Source organism: Passer montanus, unplaced genomic scaffold (genome assembly GCF_014805655.1).
Source record: "Passer montanus isolate IOZ18808 unplaced genomic scaffold, ASM1480565v1 scaffold62, whole genome shotgun sequence".
NCBI classification, from domain to species: domain Eukaryota; kingdom Metazoa; phylum Chordata; class Aves; order Passeriformes; family Passeridae; genus Passer; species Passer montanus.
The window spans coordinates 3,920,470-3,945,835 of record NW_024371260.1 but is presented as its reverse complement, the minus strand read 5'-3'; the positions used below and the strand labels follow the sequence as shown (position 1 = coordinate 3,945,835).

Here is a 25,366-nt window from a genome sequence, read left to right as displayed (position 1 = left end):
GGCCCCCGTGCGCGCGCATGCCCCGCCGCCACGTGCGGCGCCGGCCACGCCCCTGGGCGTGGTCGGGCGAGGGGCGGGGCCCGGGCCCGCCATGGCGGCACCGTGAGGGCGGAGAGCTGTGCTGGTTAGTAATTAACGACAGGAGTGTCTTAAGGCCACCGGTAAAGTTAGTCAACGTCTCGGTAATCAAAAGAGGTGTGCTTCAAACAGCAGTAAACGGGCTGAGAAGGCAGCAGGTTTGGAGTGGAGAGGCTGAAGAGGATTCTCAAAGGCACCTTCGGTTGAACTGAGTTTCTTCTTGTAGTTCATGAATACGCACTCCAGACTATAAAAAGAAGAAAAAGGTTGGATATCTTTCAGCCCCTCACTATAACAATCCTGCCTTTTAAGAATTTGAGATCTTAGAGATAAACCCCTCTTAAATCCTTTAAATCTAAGCATTTGCCTATGTTGTTTTTTTCAGTTGTATTTTTCCCTTGTGCCTGCACACCAGGAGTGTGTCTCAGATGTCAATGGTTACTGCTCTGTTTGTTACTGTTACAACACAAACTTAAAAACTGTCTTCCCCTTAAACCCTCGGCAGTTACCTGAGGGCTCACAGACTGAACCACTCCATACCTGGCTCTATTCTAACCCAGCATTAGTCTCATTTCACCCAGCAGCCAAACCTCTACCCAAAGCCTCCCTGGCCGGGCAGTGCACCCGTAACTGCCACAGAAAAGCAGGAAGCCAGGGCAGACGATAAGAGCTCTCAGACAAGGACAGTGTGTGGAATCTCAGGTTACACTTCCGCAGCAGGCAGCTGTAAACAAACCCAGGTCTGCTCCTGCTTTCCAAGCCCTTGCTATTTTCACTTTCACCTTTGCCACCCTCACTCGTGGTTGAGATTCCAGTACTGGAGCTCCCACAGTCTGCCACTCACTGCATGCAATTGCTGTTAAATCCATCCCTGCTATTTCAAATTCCTGTTGGATATACTCCCATCTGAGTACCCTGCCTTTGCTCAAACTGTACCAGTCAGCAAATTAACACTGTACATTCCAAATCCAGCAGAAATCCCCGTTCTGGTCCAACTTACCAATAATGATGATGATGATAATGACAACAACACCTATCAATATTGCCCACATCTGTGAAAAAACAAAAAAGACATACAACACTTACTCCACACCATGCAACAGCACCAAGTGCCCCTCAGGGCACAGGAGAACAGCCCCTGCAGGGGACTTTCAGCTCTGCTTGTCAGATCCAACGTGGCAAGCAAAGGTTCTTCAGTCAGCAAGCTCAACCCAAGCACTACCAGCACTCGGAGATGGCAGGCCATGCACACAGGCAAACACAGCAATGTGGTTCTCTCCACACAAAGCCTGTCCCCAGTGAATGCACAAGCTGTTCTGTTACTCACCAAAGATGATTCCAACCTTTGGCAACAGCTACAAGTACAGGAGTCTGGGTGAGCTTCTTCCACTTTCTAATACTTCCCACACATTAATTCAAGCTATGCATTTTTAGCCTTTTCCTCTGGTTTCTCAAAGCCTCAGATTACTGCCATGCTTCCCCTCTGGCCATTCCCAGACAAGATCCTGCCTCGGGCAGCACGGCCAGTAACACAGCTGCTTGTTACTTCAAAAAGCGATGCCATGCTTTAAAAACCAGCTGCTGTGACTCAAAAACCACTGGCTAAACGCTTTGTGCCTTCTGAGACAGAACAGTGACAGGGTTCCAGGCACAGTGAAGCACAGCAGCCGAGGTTACCTTGCAGTTCTTCCACCAGTACTTCCTCTTGAGCTTGGCCGCGCTGGTCTCGAACTGGGAGGCCCCAGCTTGCAGGGCGTCAGCTCGGTCATCCAGCTCCGACAGCTTCTGATCCCGCTCCAGCACCTTGTCCACGTTCACCCGCATGATGTCAACGACCTGCAGCATTCAGGGCTCGCAGTAAGTGACCACACAGTGCAACACGACCAGACAGCACACAGCTCCACAAGGCACTCATGTTCTCTCAGAAGCAGGAGCTATTGCCTTCTAGTACATGCAGCCATCAGCTCAAAGAAAACTACAAGATCCACCTGTGGCTAGAAGCCCTGAATGGCTACTTTAAAAAGTCAGTAGTGCTGGCATGCCTTCAAACCTGGGAAATAATTCCTTGCTTGAAGTTGAGGAATATAAACATGACAGTAAACCATGCCAAGAAATACTTGCCAGCCAGCCTGGCTTCTGGATTCCACAAAAATCACATTTGGTAGCCAGCTTCACGGCTACTGATGAGAAAAAAGCTTATTCTCTGTAAACAAAGGTTTTTGTCTTTACTTATGCCAACTCCTCAAGCACCAAGACTGCAGCTCATGTTTAGATACTGGCAACCTCTGCTTCCCCTTCATAGAATGAAGGGAAAACTGCTTTGGAAAAAAATATCCCTTCTAATTGCACAGGTTTCCTGCAAGAAGAGGCTGACACTACTACCAGACCAGGCTTTTACCTCATCTACTTGGTGCTGAGTTTGCTGAAGCCGGCGGTTGCTGCCAGCAGCCATGTTTGAGCTTCCAGGGACATTGGCCGACCTGCAGGAAAGAAAGGCATCATCACAGTCCTGAAAACTGGGAATGTGTGTCCTTTTAATAAACACAGGGCAGTTTCCTACTGGATAAATTGTGTTTTAACAGCTGACAGTGGGTGCAACTCATGCAGTGTCCCGAAGATCTTGTCAACAAATTGCTGCTGTGCTCAGAGGCAGCAGTGGCTTGCTAACACCACACCTGGCAATGAGGCAGGGGACAGCTCCAACAATGCTCCAGAGGCCTCAGAGAGTGAGCAGTTTAGGCTCAGTAGTTTATAAAAAATAAATAAAAAAACTTAGTATTATTATAACTATGTGATTTTTCCAGTGATGCTTCTCTATTCTTCTGAAACAGTTGATAGGGAGCAAGAAAAAGCGCCAGAAGGAAAAAGTATTTGTAAAATACAAAATTTATCTTTGGTCAGCTTTAAATTTGTAACAGAGTTGTTTTTATCAGCTACTCTGCATCTTTATAATGGATACAACAGTTTCTGTACATACTCCTCACTACCTTTCCGCCACCCAGCCAGGTTTTTAATGTGTATCCCCAGAACTATCAGCACTCAATTTCCTCTTCCATGTCCTTGTTTCTTTCACATCAGATGCTTGTTTGTTGCATCCTGGCACTCCAAACAGCCAAGTCCGCCTGTTTCCTGTATTTCCACATTTCCACACTGCATTCTAACTCGCACGTAAGGAGCACAGGCGCACGGCGGGAGGCAGGGCAAGGCTCAGCGCGGGCCCCGCGCAGCTCGGGGTCAGTCTGGGCGCTGCCGCCGCCCCTCGGTGCCGCTCCAGCGCCAGGTGAGCGGCTCGGAAATGACAGCGCTTCCTGCGAGCTCCCGGCAGAGCAACGCCCGGTGCCCGGCAGGGCGGGCCCCGCTCGGGCCAGGCCATGGCCGCTGGGGGGCGCGGCCCCGCCCGGGAACGGGAACGGGAACGGGAACCACGGAACGGAGAGAGCGGCAGGGCACGGACACACGGACACAGGGACACACGGGACACGGACACACGGGGACACACGGACACACGGGCACACTGATACACGGACATGGGGACACACGGGCACACGGACACGGACATACGGACAGACAGACACGCTGACACGGGCACGGACGCACGGACACACGGGCACACGGACACACGGGCACACGGATACACGGACACACTGACACACGGACACCCACACACACACGGACAGACAGACGTGGGCAGTCTCGCACACACAGCCACGGGCATTCCGTGGCGCTGTCACGCGTGTCCGTGCGCTCCGTGCAGCGCACGAGGGGGGCCGGGGGCGTGCTTGTCCTTGTCCTTATCCTTGTCTTTCATTGTCCTTATCCTTGTCCTTATCATAGTCCTTGTCCTTGGCATTGCCCTTGTCCTTGTCTTTATCCTTGTCCTTGTCTTTGTCTTTATCCTTGTCCTTGTCATTGTCCTTATCCTTGTCCTTGTCCTTGTCATTGTCCTTGTCATTGCCCTTGTCCTTGCCCTTGTCCTTGTCCTTGTCCTTGTCCTTGTTCCCCGCCCTGGCCCCCGGGGTGCCCGGGGATCCCCGCTCTCGCTGTCGGTGCTGTCGGTGCCCGGAGCTCGGTGCTGCCGGCAGCGCTCCCGCAGGAGCCCCGGGGCGGCTCCGCCAGGGATCACCGGCCCCGGCGGCCTTTGCACCGCGTGTTCTGAGTGATCTTTTGTTTTTGCCCCTTATTAAACTTTATCTCGCCCCCGGCATTTTCCCCCTCGTGTTTGGGGTTGCAGTTCTCTCCCGCCACGGCCCGGGATGAGGGAGCAGAGGAGGTGCCTTCCTTCAGCACTGGGTCAGCCTGCCACGATGGGAAACAACCCAGCAACTAACAGCCATGTGAGATGGAAAATGGGAGCAATTTGGAGAGTTAAATGCTGATTTATTCTAAAACAGAAACATAATTAAACTTCCTCTGCAGTCAAGAAGAAACTCTCTTATTGAAATCTTGTCTTCAGTTGTGGAGCTGGGTTTTGGAAGAGCTTACTCATAATGGCACTAACACGGTCTCTGATAGACCAGATTAATTTATTAATTATTAAACCTTGCTTTCAGGTTTTGCCTGCTGGGCTGGCCGTGTAGCCTGGTACAAGATTTGTTCTCGAGGACCAGTTCATGTAAGTGACATATTTGATTAGTGCAACAGTTACTGTGTCTCCGTTAATTTATCATCAAATGTGACCCCTGAGGTTTCTGCATCAGCAGCCCTCTTGAACTCTGCCGTTTGACTCTGCCTTGTGTACACGGTAGGATTAAACATTTTGATTCCAGCTCTATATGGTTTCTCACCAAAAACCCTGGCAGTGATTGCCCACTGAAGGGGAACTGCAAACAAAGCTCTGGGGGCTGCACCTGCTCGGGCAGGCTGTGGACTGTCACATCGTAACCCCTAAGAAATCAGATGCAATATTCTTACCAGCAGGCTGTGTAGAAACTTCTTCTTTTTTTGTGGTTTCTTAGAGTAATTAAAGGACTACTTTGCTCTCAAAGTAGGATGGAAGAGAAGTGTTCAGAAGGAGAGATGTGTTCAGAAGAAGGCACACACTTTGTATGGGGAAATTTTCTTTTTTAATTTACAGCAGAAAGAATATAAAGCATTCAGAAAACATTTTCCATATTTTAAGGGCAATTCAAAACATTTTGCATGGTTCCAGCAGCTGAGTTCTTCAACAGATCCATTGATTCAGTGATGCTTTACATGCACAGTTACAAAAATAAAACTTACAAAAGAGAAGACATCTATACTAGTTTTACATGCAAGTCTTGGGGACCCCCCATTGGGCACCAGCTATTGTGTGGAACTGCCATAAGCGTGCAACCAGAGAGGGGGTTCATGTTATATTCTGTATTTCTTTCACACAGTATTACTGCTGTCGAATGTGTTTCACAAAGGAGCGATTCTATTCTCAGAAGACAGAAGATCTGGCTCCTGGCACTTGGGAAATTTGAATTTTCCTAGAAAGCTGCACTTACTTACATCTTAGGTGAAAATGTTAAGTTCCACAACCAAGAAGAGGGTTCTAAGGATCACTTCACTGCGGGGGAGTGCTGCTCCCTGCCCAGTGACACACTGAAGGGTTACGGCCCGACACAACAAAGCACTTGGGAGCTGCCCTGGCTGCAGGCGTGCAGGAGTCCTGCAGCTGGGCTGCAGAACTGCTGCACGCCTCACAGCCAGCACAGCCTTAAACGTTTGGCTGAAGCAGGATCTGGATTAGTAGATACACCACCAGGCCCATGGATCTGGAAGAGTAATTTGAAATAGCTCTGTATATTACTGAATGGTTTTCTGTAAAGACAAGGAGTTAAAACGTTTCCACTGAGGTCACTACTCTTGTTAGGAACAGATCAATTCTATATTGTCACGTATTGGTTAATGGGTGCAACATTTCAGTTTCAAAATGTCAAGAGTTCTTCCAGTACTAATACAGAGCATTTCCAATTCATTCCAAAGGAGATTCTTCAGCGTCTCCTGTTCTGTTTTGGCGTGGGAGGAAAATTTAATGGTCAAGGTTCCAATTGCAGAGAGTAAATCAGGCTACAAGGCTGCCCACAGGCACAGTGCGAGCGCCAGGCCATTTGTTTTGCTTTTTTTCCCTTTTTTTTAAAATTGAATCAGGTCATAAAGCAGCAGTTCAGAAATGTACAAGAGAATTCTGATAATGAGCTATAGCACATCTACTGTAATTCAATGCTGGCAGTGAAAAGAAGTAATTAAAAACAGGTACAATTATAGAAAAGGCACCAAGAGCACTGACCCCAGTTTTTTTGCCACAATCTTTGTTTTTACTCTTCTTTTAAAGACACCAGTTTCAAAGCTTCCTATGTGTGAATATTTTTTGGCTTCACAACAAGCCTTGCGTTTAAACATTGCAGTTGGTGGCCGGGATCAAGCAAGAACAACTATTCCAAAACTAACAATCTCAAATTTACACAAGTTCATTCAGAAATTTTAAACTGCCACGAGCGAGACAAACAGACAGGAGCAGTTTCTGATCTCAGACACATGTACGTGACCCACAAGTAATGACACGGACTTCAGGAGTTTCTTCCCTTACATTCCTGTGTAATGAAGATCAGAACTGGTTCCCATTGTTGAGAATCTGTGACAGTTTTAAATTAGTAGCTCAATTTTAAAAAAATCTAATTTCTTTGGCTCCTCACTATGTGGAAATAGCAATATACCATGACACCCCTACAGGATCAGTTTGCATCTTTTTTTTTTTTTAAGTTTTACTTAATTTTTTAAAATTTTTTGTGCAATTTTTATTACATTTTCTGACTTCCAGCAGGAGATATGAAAATGTGAAACATATTTTCTACTTTCGTACTATTTATTTATTTTTTTTCATTTTATGTTCATTCTAAGTGTTCTTTATTGGAGTGAGTGTATGGTGTTAAGCTAGATACGGTTTTTGTACTCTTATGATTATCTGCTTTGCAAAAGTAACTTAATTTTCTTAAGCAATATTAGCATTCACATTACTTGGCACCATTGGCAAAAAAAAAAAAAAGAAAAAAGAAAAAAAAGACGGGGGTAAAAAAAAAGAAGGAAGGAATACATAAATTAAACCCAACTGAATCAAACTCCTGGTAGCCAAAATCAAATGTAAACATATCCTTTTTTTCTTTTTTTTTTTTTTTAAAGTAATGTTGCTCTGCCTTTTTTTTCCTAAGTCTAAATACAGTAGCTCTTTTTTGCCATTTAGTCATGCTTTAGCAAAAATGTTCTTCTAAAGAACATTTAAAATAAAGTTTCTTATAGTGAAATAAAGTTTTTGTTTCATTTTACAGACCATAGCCACTAATGCTTTGCTTTGTTCATTTCTTTTTCTTGAGTTCATGCACATATCTCTTTAATATATACAATATGTACAAACAATACATCCACACTCTTCTCGTTCATTCAGACAAAACTATACAAATAATAATTTTATCTTGCCAAGTTATTGACCCTTTGTGAATAAAATATTTAGTAATTAATCAATATATTCCCTTTCAAATATTTTTTTCTCATTTTCCATTTCTACCTTCTATATATACAGAAACTGCCCAGATTTTGATGAAGTAGCCAAAATAAGAAATTTACTGGCCAGAATGCAGCACCACTGATCTTTAGGTGGCATAAAATGTCCAGGCAACATATGTACGTGACTCTGCAAAATGACAAGAGGTTTGACAAGTACATAAAGAGAAAAAGCTACATGTTTTACAAATTATTTGAGAACTTAATTAAAACAATAGTACATGAAGGTAAGGCTAGAAAATAAAGTGCTGAATATGAGAGAAAGTACATGACAGTTGATATGTTTGCAGGTTCTAGTAAAAATACAAAAAAAAAGTGTAAAACTTGCTTAAGCTGCTCTCTCCATTCCTCATGCAATACCCGTGTCTCTCATACACCAAACCCCTCCTGTAAGTTCCCACGGGATGTATTAAAAACCTGCAGATTTAAAAAGTTGCATTAAGTGTGCTGTAGAGGTTTAAATAAAACACAAAGGACAGGAGTGCGAAGGAAATGAGGATGCATGGACCCAATAAAGATGTACTGATCTAAGCCCCTCCACTGAGACTCTCAAAGCTTCAGTTTCTTGGAGATGACTGACAGGTGCAGGAACAGCATTCTTGTGTTGCTTGTGCATTCCCACCTTTTCTGAACAATATTTTTGGTATAATATTTGTACAGTTCCACATGTTGTTTAATACAGCCCTATATGAAAAGGATAATTAATCGCTTCTTCCTTCCTCCTCGGAGAATGAAGCAACTCACGATTTCCTCCTGGTGTCTTGTTTTCCCCACGATCCAACAGAAGATTGAGTTCCAAGATGTCTTGCTGAACAAATTAAAAGTTGTCCATGAAAGTGCAAATGCAATGACCAAAACATTACTGTTAAAATCCTGCAGCTGGTATTTCCAGAACTGCAGTGGGTATTTTTGTTGTTGTTGCATGTCTCTGCTAAAAACAGAAAATGAAAACAGTCTGAAAAGCAATGTCACATTGCTACGGGATGCTGCTGCGTATCTTCAAGTTCCTTGGCCTTTTTCAATTCTTTCACTCTGAAAAAACAAAGAGGAGCTATGTAACACTTCCAGCACACATCTCTTGAAGACAGAACAATCAAAAGGATTCATCACTCCAGCCTCCCGTGCAGAAGAGGCAGCTCCCAGAGACACGGCAGGAAGGCAACACCTTCCCAACACCATAAACAGTTGGAAGCGCAGGAATGGGCCACTGGAGATCCCAGACAAACACCTTTGGAGAGACACACCTGGTTCCACTGCTTTTCCCCAGCACTGGCAGCTACAGCTGGGCTTCATTCTGGTGTCAGCCTGAGCGCTTGGGGCTCCCTGGACTGCTGTCCCCTCCTGACCCTGCAGCTGCTCAGGGGCTGCTCAGTGCTGGCCCTTTTCTCCACACAGTGCTCAGGCAGTGACAGCACAGTGGGGGAAAAGCAGCTTGGAAAGGAAGCCTGGAGTTTATTGAGAGCCTCACTGAAGAAAGTGTTTATGTACAAGCACAAGAACTGGTATGGGTGTGAAGGAAGGCACTTTGTTTCACGAGCACTCCAGCTGCCGTGCCTCTGTGTTTTATCACCTGTTGGCAGCAGGTTTTGTGTTGTCCCAGCAGAGCAGGATGCTGGATGCTGTGTGCCAAGGGAGATGAACCTACAGTGTGGAAGTCACTCTTCCTAGATGTGGCCAGTTCTCAACTCTCCCAAATGCATGCCATACATTACTCCTCTAACTCATCAACACAAGAACTAAACCATCACTGAAAGCTGAAAGAGTTAAAAATTAAATTAAAGGGTGAAAAGAAGGGAATCACTTCAATCCCATCAAGTGAAACAGAGCTCTGCACTGGAGCTGGGGCAGCAGGAAACCTTCTGCTCAGGCTGAGAACCTGGCTGTGTGCAGTGCAAAGGAGCCAGACCAAATCCAAAGGCATTCCTGTGCTGCCCAGCAGTGCTTGGGGCTGGCTCTGCCTCTGCTTGCAGGGAGTTCCTCTGCAGTGAGATCCCTTTCCCACCTGCCTCCGTGTGTCTTCCCTCTGCTCCTGCAAGGGGAAGTCCCCTGCAAAAGGAGCAGATTACAGAAAAAAAAAAAAAGTGATTTAGCTAAGCGTGTACAGGCTCAAGTGCTCATGTGATGCTGCAAAAACTTGAAAGGACAAGTAACAAAGGTATAGTACAAAAATAGTGTCAGAGATGCAAGTCTGTGTAATGCTACCAGCTACAAGTGAAAGAATGCAACAAAGCCCAAGTAAATAAAAGTAAGAAAACATGTCAGGAGAGCTGAGAGCAGCAGTGACAGTTTGTAGCTACTGTGCACAGACTTACACCCACACATCTTTTGGCTCTTGCACCAGCCTGCTAATGTAAGGACAGAATGAAGGCTATAAATGGATCTCTATAAATACACCTCCATTTCACCATTTTATTTATTCATTTTTCTGCATGTACTATTAGTCAGAACCACAGTGAAAAGGGAGCTGGCTGCTTTTACCTCTGTTTTAGCTGACTCAAAGGCACCCTCAGTATTTGTGAAATGTGGCCAACAGGGACCAAATCAGACTAACCTGTATGCAGGTTAGACCTTTGTTAATTATCCTAATTTCAATATCCTGAAGAGTATAATGTATGGAAAGACAGGGGGCTCTGCTAGCCAAGTGCACATGGTGTGTTCAGGGTCTGAGGGCCACTGACATTGCTGAAATCTGAGCCCAGCAGCCCAGCCCAGCCCTGCAGGCTCCCCCAGGTGCCAAGCAGTGCTCTGGTCCCAGCTTGAGGAAGGGACAAGGAGCCAACAGCACCAGGGGTTCTCAGTTCCTGCCTGGACAGTGCCATGCTGAGCCTGACTGCTGCTACAGCTTTACAGAGAAATCTTCTACAGGAACATTTTTGCTGTACACAAGCTGGTGTCTAAAAGAGCCTGTTGACATCAAGAGGGTGGAGGCTTCAGCACTGCACAGAAGGCAGCAACAAGCCTCTAAGTTTATTCTCTAGGAGTTCTAAGTTCACTGGGGTTCTTCATGCTGGGTACAGCCAGATCCCCTTTTCATTGCAGAACACACAGGAGGGCTGACACAGTAAGCCAAAACAGTGACAAATGACAAGTTACTCATATCCAGTATATCTACTTTTATTTTCTTGGTGCAGAAAAGCAGCCTCTCCCTTGAATTTTTAATTAGTATTTCTAGTAGTGCAGCATTTAGAAGCAGGAGAGCCAGAATCCCTGGTGCTGTGCTAGAAAAGATGTTGTGCCTCTGTGCAATGGACAATTTTTAAAGCTTAGATTAGCTGTGTTTAAGTACCATCAATTAATGCATGATTTGCAGTGCAACTTCCAAGTGTTTTCTGTTGCACTTCAGTACTGTAATGTAAAATTAACCTGTTATACAGATCTCTCACTGAGAACATGCACATTAAATAAGCTGGTGGCTCTTCCACTGAGACATGCTATTCCTTACTTTAGCACTTCACATGCAGGGCTACACTAACGAAGCACTTTCACTGGAGGAATGCAAGACATGCTTTGCTGCAAACTTCAACCTACAGCATGCAATATCTGCACTGGTGCACAACTATTGCATCTGTTTGCCTGGAACACACATGCCAACAGGAGTTAATTACTGCAGCACTCAGCATTTGCACTGAAACAGGTCCTGGTTCAGAAACAGAGAATCACAGAATCATGGAACGTAAAGGGTTGGAAGGGACCTTGAAGATCTTCTAGCCCCAACTCCCCTGCCATGGGCAGGGACACCTTCCACCATCCCAAAGTGCTCAAGGCCATATCCAACCTGGCCTTGAACATTTCCAGGGATGGGGCAGCCACAGCTTCTCTGGGTAACTTATTCCAGTGTCTCATAATCCCCACAGAAAAAAAAAAAATCTTCTTAATATCTAAACTAAAATCCCCCTCTTTCAATTTGTATCAATTACCCTCACCCTATCACTACAGTTCTGGATGAAAAGTCCCTTTTCAGATTCCCTGTAGCACCATTCACACACTGAAGCTGCTGTGAGGTCTCCACACAACTTTTTGTTCTCCAGGCTGAGCAGCCCCAACTTTCTCAGCCTGCCTTTGTAGGGGAGGTGCTCCAGTCCTCCCTTATCAACTTCACAGCATCCTTTGGACTTGCTCCAACAGTTCCATGTCCTTCTTATGTTGGGGACACCAGAACTGTGTGCAGGAGTGACCAGAGCAGAGTAGGGGGTGAGAATCCCCTCCTCCCCTGCTCCTTTGGATGCAGCCCAGGACACAACTGGTTTCTGGGCTGGGAGCATTCAGTGCCAGCTCATGGGGAGTTTTTAATCAACCACAACCCAAGTTTTTCTCCATGGGGCTGTTTTCCACTACTTCTCCACCGAACCTGTCTGTGTATGTGGGACTCCCCAGACCCAGGTGTAGGACCTTGCACTTTCCTTTGTCCCTGAGGTTTGCACAGTTCCACCTCTCCAGCCTGTCCAGGTCCCTCTGGCTCCCTCCCTTCCCTCCCACACAGCTCAGTGGTGTCAGCAAACTCGCTGAGGGTGCCCTCAATCCCCCCTGCCCATGATGTTGAACAGTATCAGCCCCACTGCTGATCCCACACATCACTGGCCTCCATATGGACCATAAACCACTGACCACAGCTCTTTGCATGTGGCCAACCAGCCAGTTCTTCATCCACCCATCCTCAAAACCATGTCCCTCCAATTTAGAGACAAGGATGTCATATGGGACAGTGTCAAACACTTTGCATTTGCAACACTTTCCTTGGTCAGGTGGGATTTACATCATTTACATGCAGGTGTAATAACTACTGCTGAGAAAGAGAGACACAAAAGAGTACAGAATTTCCCTGAAAGTATAAACTGAAATCTGCCACAGGTACATTACTGAAAGATGCTATTTAGTATATAATGGCTTAAAACAAACCCTGCATTCCACAGCATTTACACACTTAGGCCTCAAGATGATAACCACCCAAATTCACTAAGCTACCCTATTTTCTTTATTAACCAATCTCTGCTCAATGCAATAGTGTGTGTGTCCCACTGCAGGTGGGAGTGCAGGTAGGTACTGTGAGTCCTTTATTCCATTATCACACTGCCTGGTAGACAGGGAAACTTGCAGTCTGCAGCTGTCAGTCTCTCCTCCTCTCTCCAGAGCTGGCCCTGGGATGCCAGGGAAGTTCTTCCTTCTCCTTGGCAGCTGGCACAGGGCAGCCCTGCTCACCATGCAGCAGGCACAGCCAAGTGAACAGAAATACCTCCAAATGTCACCAAAAATGGAACCAGCCCCTGGCCAGAGTGTCACTGGGGAAGCTCTGAGCTGTTATTGTGAGCCCCATGCTGCTTCCTCAAACCACAATAAACAGGAGGTGCCAGAACCAGTGCATGCACCAAGGTAATAATTATCTGAAAGGCTTTGTCAAGAGAACCTAAAAATAATTGTCTTCAACCAATTCTTTCTTGGACAGCCTGCACTGCAGCCTTTCCTGTGTCTTAGAAGGCCTTTCAGTCTTTTCTTAATTCTTCTTGAGCTCCTCACTCAGTGGCACTTGGTTTGGTTACAACAAAAGCAGGGACTGGTATTTCCTCTTCATTAGTACTCAGTGTAATAAACTCTCAACATTTTCAACTGCAGTTAAAAAATACAGGTTGACCAGTGAAGAATTTTGGACAAATTAGGATCCTTGAGAATAGAAATCCCTTGAGTAAGTGCTGCTAGGAGAGATTTTAAGTGAACAATATAGCACTGCCTCCATGCTGTAAGGCAATCTTCCTTGGTTGACATTTTTCCAGTCTTAAACTGAGGCAGGGAAGAGAACCAAAGTGTAGCATTTGCAGTTACAAGCATTAATAAATGTTGCAAGGAAAAGAACACTACTGGGATTTACAGAATTGAACAGCAGAAAGAATGTCCTTAGCGAAGATGTTTCAACCCAGTTTGGTAGACTTGCAGTGAGATTTTTTTTTTGAACAACAGAGGAAATGAGGGCAATGAAAGTGACAGCAGCAGGCCAGGTGCTGCTGGATGGTGTGCAACCTCTCCAGAAGTCTACGAGCACTGTCACATTGGCTTGGATCACTTCTGGGAGTGCCTCCCTGAGCTGAATGAGGGCTGGAGTCAGCACAGCTCAAGTGATGCCCAGCTCTGAGTGGAGCACCCCAGAATGGGAAACAGGCCCTGACTTTTGCAGGTCTCCAAACAAAAAGCACCATCCTATGCCAGCAGCTCTTGAACCATGCACAAAACTGCAAGGACTGTACATCTGATTTTGCACTGGTGAAGCCTTGAACAAACACCTCCCCAAATAACATTCTCCAGACAGTAATCACTTCTATTATTAAATAAAGTTATTCCCTCTGCAAGTGCTGAAGAGCAGATGGAAGGAAAAAGCACGTGCAATAGAATGACCACTGCTAAGGTGTCTGAAATCACAGCCGTGATGCTGACATACACAGAGGGAAGAGAAGATGATTTCAAACATGAGCTTTGAACCCTGACTTGGGAGATACATCCTGGCTCCCAAACTGCTCCAGCCAGCCGAAGTTTCTGCCCCTCACACCTTGTTGCTCACTTGGACAGTGTACAGGGGGTGCATCAGTATGTGCTGAAGCAATGTAGGAAGCAACAGCCCCAGCGAGTGGCAGCTCCTCTCCCCAAGCCCTCCCCAGTCCTGTACAGCTGCCAGCAGATGAACCAGCCCTACCCAGAAAAGGTCACAGCAAACAATGGCTTCATGGGGAAAGCATAACACAAAGCTGCTCCACCAGAGTGACTCCAGAATGCCCAGCCAGGGAAATGCTGAATGAGTCCAAATGCTGAAGATCAGTTTACAGAACAGGGTGCAAGAGCCAGAGAAGGCTGGCTGGCGAGTTACCTGTTGCTCTGAGAGCTGAAATGGCCTGTGGGATATTTAAGACAAGGGAGATCTTGCCTTTTTCCAGATACCTCATTTAGGCAGCAAAACAAAAAAGACAGAAAGGCCCAATAAGAACGACACCCCAGAGCACGCAGTCTGCAATTTAATACACACATCTGAGCTCCAAACACATTCAGCCCCTGCAAGAGGTGAAAAATGAAAAAAGAAATTACTTTGAAAACTTTTGTTGCAGGTACAGTGACGCATACCCCAGTATGACATTTTCACACTTTGTCCTGAACTCAAACAAACAGGACTTTCCTACCCCTTGAAATTTTCCCCTGTTCTCCATCTTACTAAGAGAGGCAAGAAACCAGGAACCTCAATGCAGTATCTGCTGCTCAGCACTGATTAAAACAATGTTAAAAATACAAGTCCTAGATGCAGAGGAGTAGGAAAAGGTTTGTTGCTAAAATGCCAAAAGAGGTAAGAGTATGCAGAGAACAACAAAACACAGCAGATGTTGTTTGTTCAGGTATGAAATGCAGCTGTACTTACCAGAGAAATTACTTCAGATGCTACACACTTAACTCTCCAAAACTGGAGAGCAGCATTTAATCAAATGTGAGAACACAGTGGGGTAAGGGGGCTCATTTGTACATTAGAGATGAATGAAGGCAGTTTTTATTACTCATGATCACGGGTAACAAGTGCACTTGTTCTGCCCCAGAGAGGACAGAAGTAGGCAGAAGGTGCCTGACTTGTCATCCCCTTGAGATGGGAAAGACTCCATCACTCCTTGTGATCTCCTCCAGATCATCTCTGCCAAGGGTGGGGCAGAGAGGGTCACACTGCAGGCAGCTCTGCAACTTGCTCACCTCTGCACCTGGACTGGGAGCAAAGCTCTCTTTTGCAGGAGGCTACAGAGGATGGGCTGACCAATATGAAGGCAAACATTTGTGCAGGGGGGCATGGTGAGCAGCTGAAATCCCTCTACTGAAGCAAGTTTCCTTGAGATGAAAACTGTTACTTAAAGGCAACAGCAACTGGATGGGGTTTTTTTCACCTAAAAGGTATTTTAATTTCTGCTGCAGAAGGATACCAAGTCTCATCTCACAAGAGTCATCCAGTAAAAATTCCTGCCTCTTCCTCTTTACTGATCCTAGAGTAATGTCAACCAAACAAATCCAGAAAAAAAAATCACTAAATTTGGAAAGGTTTTAAAACTGAAACCCAGGACCAAATGCTGCAATCATTTCTCTGCACACTCCAACAGCACGTGGACAGGAAACACCAATCTGTATTACAGACACATCTGCAGGCATTCCTGAGCACGAGGGGCTGTGCCAGCCTGTGCACACCAGCAGGCCTGGAACACTCCTGGTGTTTGTGCACTCCAGAACACACACACAGGGTGTCACCAGAACGTAAAGCAGCTCATTTTGCCTTTACAGACTTATTTTGGCAGAATAGCAGCCAGTACATAGCTCACAGTTTACTTTTTCCAGACAGAGAGCCACCTCATTTCCCCATCCATCACACATCATTGGTCATCCCAGGCAAAACCTGCAAATGCTACCAAACATCCAGAATCTGCTTCCTGCTCATTTCTCAAATGCTGTCACATACACAAAGCCTTAAAAGTGCATCATTTCTCCTCCAACACTGACAACTGGCCTCTGCTGACAGCAGAGCCTGCCCTCAGGGCTGGGCCTTTGCCCTCATTTCACCCAATTCCTACTTCATCTATTATTAGTAAAAACTCCAAGTTTTAACTTGTAAAAAAAGCTAGGACAACAAAAAATGGTAGCACAGAAGTCATAATTTGGAAACAAATGTCATTAGCTGCTGCTCCTTTGTTAGCCTAAATAGTAAAACAAATAATGGTGTCTCCAGCAGGCTCAGGCCAGTTCATGCTCTCACTCTTGAGTCTTGAAAATGAACTTTGCAATTCCAAGTCAATAAAACTTCGTCATCAACAATGCAGTTTTCTTTTTACAACATTACATGGAAGCAAGGTCCAGGACACCCCTTTCTTGCTGAAACAGGAGCAATAAGCACCCAAATGGTGAAGTTTCTGGCAGCAGTTTTTTACAAAAAACCCTGCTGCCCTAACAATCTCTCAGGTGTGAGATGGAACAGAGCAGCTGGCAGCTGAGGCACATGCCTTGAGAGACCTGCCACGGGAATTCTCCCACTGATACCTAAAGATTTGTAGTTTTTTCATCTATTTGTAGCTTTGCAGGTTTCTAATATATAGTTTTATAGTTTCTAGCACTTTCTTAGCTGTTCAATAGCTAGCCCTTTTTAATACATTATGTCACACTCTTGAAATTCTATTTAGTCTTATTTTCAAGAAAAGAACAAGGACATCTTGTTTTGCACCAGCATTTGAGAGTCAAAACAAGATAGAGGGCAAAGAACCTCCTGGAGACACTCCAAGGGGCAGGCCCAAGGGTGAAACTACTGGATTTACCTGCTAACTACACTAATTAATTAACCTTATAAAAATTGTACAAATCCTGTACCGCACATGCTCTTACCTATGTTTTCTGCACCTGAATTAAAGAACTGCTCTTTATAATAGCCCTTTAAAATTGTTTGGAAAGCTTTTATTTTGACTCCAGGCAACACCACCTCCTGCCAGCCTGCTGTCTCACACCCAACCAGCCACTAACATGACTGAGCACACAGGTGAGTGGGCTCTTCATGCTGAGAATGAGACTCCCAACAGATGCTCTCTTGGCACTTACTATAACACAGTTACAGCATCTTCACTTAATTTCTTTTTTTGTTTTCCTTCCCAATATGTGGATTAATAAATGAGATAAACAGCTGTCAAAAAGCTGGCCCTGTAACGCAACCAGACGTGCAACTTACCAAAGACCAACTTATAGAAGATAAACACTGGTGCTTAACCACCTTTGGGAGTAAAGAGCAGTGTGAGGAGCTCTTCTGCTTCCATCTGGCTCAGGCAGAAATTAGTACCCATTTAGAGTAGGCTGCACCTGCAGTGCAGCTTCCTATGATCTACCCTGAATGCTGCTGCAGTCCATGACAACGGAGTTCACTGAGAGTGTGAGTGCAGACCCTGTCAAATTCCAACAACTACTCACAGCCATTCTGGATACTGAAAAAATACCCCACCAACAATGCCATCTAAGCATGCCCATGATGGATATACATGTCCTTTTTCACACATTCATGCACTGGTAACATCTACTGCAGAGCTCTGTCCTGGTACAAAAGCAGCAGTGTTAGTCATTGCAGTAGGGTTAGTTTATTAAAGATTCTTTCATATAATTAATGGAGGTGAAACTCACTGGCATATCTCGGCCGCAGCCCCATGCAAGCAAGCAGAAAGCAAATATATTTAAAATGGAAGAGAGGAACTGGCTAGCAGGCAGCTACACTCACCCTTTTGTACAGCCTATGGTCCACCAGAGGGCTTTAGAGTGCAAAACAATACCAAAGAGCCATTAGACACACAGGGCAACAACCGTACCTTACCCAGAGCTTCACTTCAGGGAGGAGGAGACAGCACTTCTGCTTGCCTGGAGAGAAAGAACCCTTCCCACTCCTGCCTAGGGACTCCTCTTTACCAGGGAAGGGCAGTCCTGTGTTTAGGTGCTTTAGGGCAGAAAGTTATAAGCAAGTAGAAAAAACCCAATGCTGTCATTCCCATGGCATTTCTAGCTGCATCCTGCCTTCCCTGGCAGCCATCGCCTCTTTTCTATCCCACTCCAAATGCTACTCCATAGAAAACACTGCAGATCATAATTCCGTCTTAGCAATGGTTTAGATATCTCCCAGAAGAGTAAAACTTTCCTACAATTCAGAGAAAGAACAGGAAACAGGAGGTTACCTTCCCAGTGCAAGCTGGCTGTACCATACATGAATTCAGCTCAGCAAATCCAAACCCATTCGGAGCTCCTGGATTTCCTTGCAGCTCTAGGTGTGTCACATCTGGGCACCACTAAGTAGGTGGAGTCTTTCCAAAATTATTAACTATGCAAAGCTTTGGTTCTGCCTCAGCACAGCGAGCCTGGAGACAGCTCAGCTCACTGGAGGTGTGGGGAGCAAGCTTTGAGCTGGAAGTTAGTCAAGGACAAGCTGACAGGTTTGGGCACCATGGGAAGATGGGTGAAGCTCCCTGGGAGGCCAGGAAGTTTCTGTTTCATTCTCAATAAACAACACTTCTGTGACACCATGTTGACACCATGTTATGCTGATGCATGTTTTCCATCAAATTTTTGAGAATATGACAATAGATGGATAAATATGGGGGGTTTTGTTCAAAGTCAAAAGGAAGCAATACATGTCTGACAGTCAGAATGACTCCTGCTGATGAATGATCCCTTTTGTCTCCATGACATTCAGCTACTAGAGCTCCAGTATCTTCTGTAAGAATATTTTCAACTAAAACTTACTGATTTTCTTGTATTTTTCATGTATTTTCCGATTTTCATCAACATCTATGCACCCACTACTGAGAGCTGCAATGCAGAACCTCTCATTAACTCTCCCAAAACACCTGAAATTCCTTCTGGTTAGGCAACAAACATTAATTTCAGGAGATCAGATCCTCAAGGTGAGGATCAAAATCACATTTGAGATATTAAGCCTTTGTGCCAGAAAGTTATTAAACAAAATAGGACAAGATGACCATTTAAGCTGCTCTGAATGCAAGCAGACAAACAGTTCTCATAATTGGCTTAAAGTAGACTTTGATCAATTTTAAACAGGAAAAAAACCCTACCAAGCAGACAGTTGCCTGGGGAAACCCTGAATAAATCTCACCTAAAGACTACAGAATAAGCTCCTTGAGAGTACTTTTTTGGCTCAGCACTAGGATCTGCTCATGGCCAAAGCCTAGGTTACACCATTCAATTTTTCAAAGGTTGAATTTCTGAACTTTAGGCATTTACTGCCTTCTCACTTAGCTCACTCTCTTACAACAGACTGCAACTGGCTTTTGCAGCCTCTTCCCCCAGCTCTATCAACTGGCAGAAATCTGCTACAAGATCCTGTTTGTTTGACATTCCTGTGCATGCTCTCTTTTCTCTCACTCCCTCAGATTTTCCAAAAATAGTTGTCATTTACATCCCTTGCACTGACAAGGCACTGTGGTTTAAAAAGTAGCTTCACAGTGCCATTTTTATACCACAGAGCATTAGCTAACATTAGGTACTGGCTGTTATGGCTCACCCCTGGATGTTCAGGAGCTTGGATGGCTGAAGTGCTTCTTTCTGGAGATTGGGGCTTTCTTAAATTCTTGTTTAGAGCAGCAGTGTGCTAATTTGTAATAATACAGGAGGAGCCTGCAATGAGATTTCCATAGGCAGAAAGAGTGTGTGGGCTCTTAGCCCAAGCACCAACCCCTTCCTCATCAGCTGTACCCTGTGTGAGTGTCACATGGGAGACTCAAGGGATATAATTAGGAAGCTCACACAGAGGTGATCTGAAACTTACTTAGCATCCTAAGCTTTATTACTCTCTCCTTAGGAAGAGGTAAGCAAGAAAAGCCAAGGAGGAAGGAACAATGTCCTGAGACACAAAGAAAACTCAGAAAGCTTGAGGAAGAGCAGGTGAGAAGGAAGCAATTCCACCTGGAACCCCAGTGTACGTGCACCACAAGGCAGCTAAGAGAGGGTTGCAGAGCCAGGTTTGGGAAGGAATGAGGTGGGTGCCCTCACCAGGATATGGCTGTGCCAGGGCAAGGGCAGGGATCTGCCCTTAAGGGAGCAGAGAAATGAACAGATCAGTCTGAGTTAGCTGAGATACTGCAGCAAGTGAAGCTTTGTTCTATTGAGTAGATGACCTGTGTAATTCCCAGGATTATATATTTTCCTTTACAGTTTATACAAGCAAAAGGATTCTAATTTGTCTTCAAAATCCTGTATGGTAATAAAGCTCTAGGAACCTGATTTGCACAGTGTTTGTCACTGACTGCAGAGAGCAGAGGCACCAGATCCCTGTGTGGTTCCAGCAGCCACAGGAGCCCAAGGGTCTGTGAGACACTAAAGGAACAGATGCAGCCCAAGTGTACAGAGCATGAAGTGCCCACTGCTGGAAAATGCCTTTCTGCTTGCTGGAACTTTTTAGCAAGCAGGAGGAAAATGGGGAATGAGAATCAAACTTGTCACGTTTTCTAAGCAGTTTTATGAATCTGCTAAATTTATGCATTTTTCAAGCAGGTTCTGAATGCTGATTTTGTTATTTTGCTAAGTCTTGCTTTCCCTTTTAGCATTTACCAATGCCACAATGCTCCTGTTCAAATCTGTCAATTACTGACAGTTATATTAACACAATTTTAAACTCTTATGATTGTTTGGAGAAAATATGCAACCCTAACCCTGTGACCATTTCTATTTCAGAAGGTAGAACAAGGCAGTTTTGAAACACTGTTAACATCTTCAGTGGAGGCAAGTCACTTTTTCCTTTTGTTGCATCCTTGCCAAGAACCATGACTGAATTCCTGAGCAACCACAACAGGTAACATGGACATGGGACTGACTGCACTGCTGCAGGAGGTCCAGCTCTGCACAGGTGATGTGAGCCAGAGAATCCCCCCTGCTGCTGAATTTCTGTCTGGAACTCCCCAAGAGCTAAACCTCTCCTGCAGGGATGTCCAGAGCAGCAATTGTGCTGCTGGAGAGAGCAGACTGACCCTGGGTCTGGCCTGCAAACCTCAGTGGTGCAGATGAGCAGGGTCTCTCTGCAAAGGGAAGAGGAGGCACTGAGGAAGAGGAAGGCAACTAGCTGAAGTCAGGAACTGTTGGAATTATGATCAATTTAAGCCCTGCACAGTCTGTGTTTCTCAACAGCTGGAGTGTTAACTGAGCCCTGTTTGGAGTGCATGGCACATCCTGGGTGATGGTGGGAACCCAGGGACACAGCCAGACCAGAGGCATCCCCTGGGCCTGTGTCTGAGTTGGCTCTAAGAGCCTCTCAGGCTGACCCCAGAGACCCCATGGATGGAAACTTGGCACATGGTTCCCCCAGGGACTGCCTGGATCTCAAGCAGATCTGAGAGGACACAGAAGTTCTGAACCTCCAGGACATGCTGCACAGCAAACACAACAGAACAACCACTTTGGTCTCTTCCTTGTGCCCTGATGAAAGAGGGAAGCCACTTTCTGCTTCTTCATCAATGACTGTGGCTGTTTCAAGAGCACTTGGAATCAGCCTGGGAACTACAAAGCCCTCTTTCTTGTCCACACATGTTACTTCCCACTGAACCTGCAGGTAAGATGTAATTCCACAACATGAGCCACACTGACCTACAAAGTGAAGCTTTGAAATCCTGCAATAAGGACTGAGTCTGTTTCTAAAATCAGGAGTCTATCACATGCCTCTAAGAGCTCTCCTTGTTAAATGTCACTGGACTGAACTAAACATGCTTCAAAATGCATCAGGTGTGACCAGCTCCTGAGTGGATGAAATGCATGGGTAGTGAGGATGGAGGGGGCAGAGTCAGAAATTCAGGATTCACCACTGTCTAGGCAAAGTCCCAGTTTGCAACTTGGTCACACAGGGGATCCTTTCAGCTAAAAACTACAGCAAACACCCTGCTGGTATGGCAGTGCTGGCTGCCACAGGGGAGCACTCTGGCAGGCCTGTGCTGCTCCCACACTGCGTCATGTCTGTGGAGTGGCTGACATGAACTAACCTCACTGCTCTTCTGCCACATCCCACCTACCCACATTGAAGGGAACACACACTTGAGGAGAGCCAACCAAATGACTGTGTCCAAACTAAAGGCATTTCCAGCACACACCAGTTGTCATCACTTTTTGCACTTTCCCACGTACCATGAATGCTTTGGGCGGCACTCAGAAGCTGTAGCTATGATTTAACAAGCTTTTTTTTTAGACTTCCTCAAGTCCAGCTTTTAAAGTCAAACAACCTGGGCTGTTCTACATTATAAGCAATGGAGCTGTACACAATTCTCTTTCAGCAACAGTCCTAAATTAAAGATTTCATTTTTGACAGCACATCATGGAAACAGCTCAGCTTTGTTCTTTGATTAAAAGATCTGTAGTGAGCTGGTTCTATTATATTTACATTGCACTCATTGCAGACACACTTGGATATTGTCACATTGCTCTAAGGAGGGGCAGATACCAAAAGATAGTGTCATACCTGTGGCGGCAGCGTCGTAAAAACCGCATAATCTTGCGAGCAGCTTGATCCTGCTTCTTGGTAAGCAGACTGCTTCTAAACACAAAAAACCCCAACACTGAAGTGCAGGCAAAACTGGGGAGAACACTACTAAACGCAAGAACAATTATCCTACGAACCACAGTCCTTTTCCCGCTGGCCTTTGTCTGTGAAGCACAGCACAGCCTTGAAGAGCACAAAAACCATAAATAAAGATCCCAAGAGCATCAGCAGCCTGGGCTCACCTGAGTTTCTGCTGCACGATGGTGGCTGCCCGGCGGTTTTGCCTCCTCTTGCCACACTCCTTGTAGCTGCGGTAGTACTGCTGGATCAGCATCGCGGCTCGCCGGCTCTGCTGGAATTTTTTCTGCTCATAGTAACTTCGGAATTTGCTCTGGATAAGAATGGCAGCTTGCGTCATCTTTTTATAAAGTGCATACTACAACAGAAACAAAGAGAAGCTGAGGCATCCCAGCAGGACCAGTAAGAAGCAGGTTCCTACAGTGAACGACTCTGGAGCCACTAAGAAGTGATGAGAAGTAAATTAAGTATCTATTCCCTAATTGGGAATTGTGTAAGAAAATGGTGACAGCAAACTGGAACAACTGTAAGATTAGGGGCAGAACTTAGCTGTTTTCTTGATGCAGACTATCTGTTTTTCTGCCTGTGGAATAGTTTGACTGGATTGATGGAATCATAGAATAGTTTGCACTGGGAGGAATCTTTAAAGGTCATCTAGTCCAACCCCCCCACATGAACAGGGACATCTCAAGGAGATCAGGCTGCTCAGAGCCCCATCCAGCCTGCTCTTGAATGTTTCCAGGGATAGGGCATCTGCCACATGTCTGGGCAACCTGTGCCAGTGACTTACCAGGCCCATTATAAAATCTTTCTTCCTTGTATCTAATGTGAATCCACCCTTTTTTAGCCTGAAACCATTACCACATGTCCTATGGCAACAAAAGTCTGTCCCCATCTTTCTTAAAAACCAAACCACAACAAACCCCCCAAAATCACAATAGTTATAAGTCTAATACTGAGCCTAAGACACAGGCAAAATGAAATCTCATTAGAAATCTGTAACAAGCATCCAATGACAAATCTGTAACAAGCATCACAAATTTGCATGAGCAGTCAGACACTTCCCAAATTCCATCTAGCACTGTGATTCCCAGTAAAGCAGGTGCAAACTCTTAAAAAGAAGATCTTTATTCTACATCCTTCTCCTCTGACAGCATGCAAGGTGACCATCAATTAACAGAAACCATGTGCATTCATGAATATTTTTAAGTCCTTTCTAAGATGGAAATGTAGAATAATGTACAGAAATTGCATTTATGTTAGTACAGAGGTTTTCAGTGTTTGCTGATCTTATTTTGGTAAGTTTTAATACTTTCAAAAGTGACGTGTCCATTGTTCCTGGATATTTTATCAGCTTTCTGCTCACTTTATCAGACAGATGAGTAGCAGCTACTGACCCATACAGGGTAATGTCCTAACATTTCTCAGTATTTTGCACTCCACTGCCAACAAAATCCCCCAAAGCAAACAAACAACCCACCCAACATAACCCCAAAGCAAAAAATCCTCCAATATCATCACAGACCACCATTTACCAAATTTCACTTTTTGGAATTGAAGCAGTCATTAGGAGCAGTTATATTTTGCCATTATTAATTTCTATTGGGTTTTTTGTTTCCTTCTTTTTTCTTTTTAACATTTTTTAATTAACAGATCAGATTGTGATTTTAAATTTGCTGTTTTAAACAAGTCCACTCATGAGCTAGTAACGGTTTTCCTTCAAAATTTTAGCCCAGATGGGACTTCTGTGGCTGAGTTACAAACCCCTGAACAGAAGGGTTCAAATACAAAACCATGCCATGAGCTGTGACTGTTCCAATCCAGTCACAAACCTTCTCTGATCAGTGCAGTAACAGATCAGAGGAATAAGGCACGTGAAAGAGAAATTAGCAGTCACTGCGCAGACCAGACCCCACCATGTCTGCATGCAGCCCTAAGACCTGAGTGGCTGCACCCTGTCCTCCTCTTGTTCCCTTCTTCTTTCTGGAAAGGGGATCAGTGGAGATGTCACCTGAACTCCTCCCCAAAGAGGAAGGCTTTGGTGAGCTCAGTGTCCCACCTGCAGTGACAGAACAGTGCTCAGCCTGACCCAAAACCATGGGGCAGGGGGAAGCTGTGGATGGAGTATCACCCCAAGGACACATTCTCTCCTGGAAAAGCACCTTGCCTCCTGATAGCCCTGAGAAAAGCTCAGCTGATTCTAGAATCTGATGAGATTAAGATGTTGCAGAGCTGGGAAACCCATCTTTCCAGCAGAGAATTAGTGAACAGTTTAAGAGTGGCACCAGCAGTTGTGCCTCCAGCATGAGCAGCAACGTACTGAGATGTTGGTCTTAGGAACTCAGCACACAGGTATTTCAAAGATGAATATACTTCAAAATCAAAACACTCCAGCAAGCAAGCAGAATGCAGAGGACATTGGCTCACAGGTGGGATAAATATTCTGTGCTCCCCAAATGCCAAGGCAAAGGTCACCAAGTGACAGCTGATCAGAAGCACTAAAACCAGCCCTCTGGAAACTGGCTGCAAAACCCTCCCAGCAGCTCAGCCCATCCCTGCTCATGGCAGCTGATGCAACTGTGGCACAGCAGTCCCTACACAACTCCCAGAAAGTCTGATTTGTCACTGATTTCTCAACCACAGGCATTTATTAGTGGATACTATTAAAACGTTTCTCCAAAATGCCAGGTTCTC

General features: G+C 45.3%; 2 protein-coding genes across 10 annotated transcripts in view; both read right to left on the bottom strand.

Moving 5' to 3' along the window:
* Positions 1-162: 162 nt before the first annotated feature.
* Positions 163-3,074, bottom strand: VAMP3 (vesicle associated membrane protein 3). Its single transcript, XM_039727624.1, has 6 exons — positions 3,056-3,074; positions 2,477-2,558; positions 1,756-1,914; positions 1,406-1,433; positions 1,079-1,130; positions 163-325 (listed from the first exon to the last, which is right to left on the bottom strand). Exons 2-6 carry the CDS (start codon positions 2,528-2,530, stop codon positions 187-189), a joined length of 432 nt encoding a protein of 143 aa, XP_039583558.1. The 5' UTR covers positions 2,531-2,558; positions 3,056-3,074; the 3' UTR covers positions 163-186.
* Positions 3,075-5,122: 2,048 nt separating this feature from the next.
* CAMTA1 (calmodulin binding transcription activator 1) overlaps positions 5,123-25,366 on the bottom strand; it is a 237,312-nt gene continuing 217,068 nt past the window's right edge. For 6 of the 9 annotated variants that reach the window (XM_039727754.1, XM_039727756.1, XM_039727760.1 and 3 more), the window contains 4 exons: positions 22,837-23,030; positions 22,574-22,648; positions 17,846-17,876; positions 5,123-8,631 (listed from right to left, as the gene is read on the bottom strand). In XM_039727754.1, coding sequence (XP_039583688.1) covers positions 8,599-8,631; positions 17,846-17,876; positions 22,574-22,648; positions 22,837-23,030 — 333 coding nt within the window. In that variant the 3' untranslated portion in view covers positions 5,123-8,598. The remainder of the gene's footprint in view (positions 8,632-17,845; positions 17,877-22,573; positions 22,649-22,836; positions 23,031-25,366) is intronic. The other 3 variants (XM_039727755.1, XM_039727757.1, XM_039727758.1) reach the window with 3 other exon arrangements.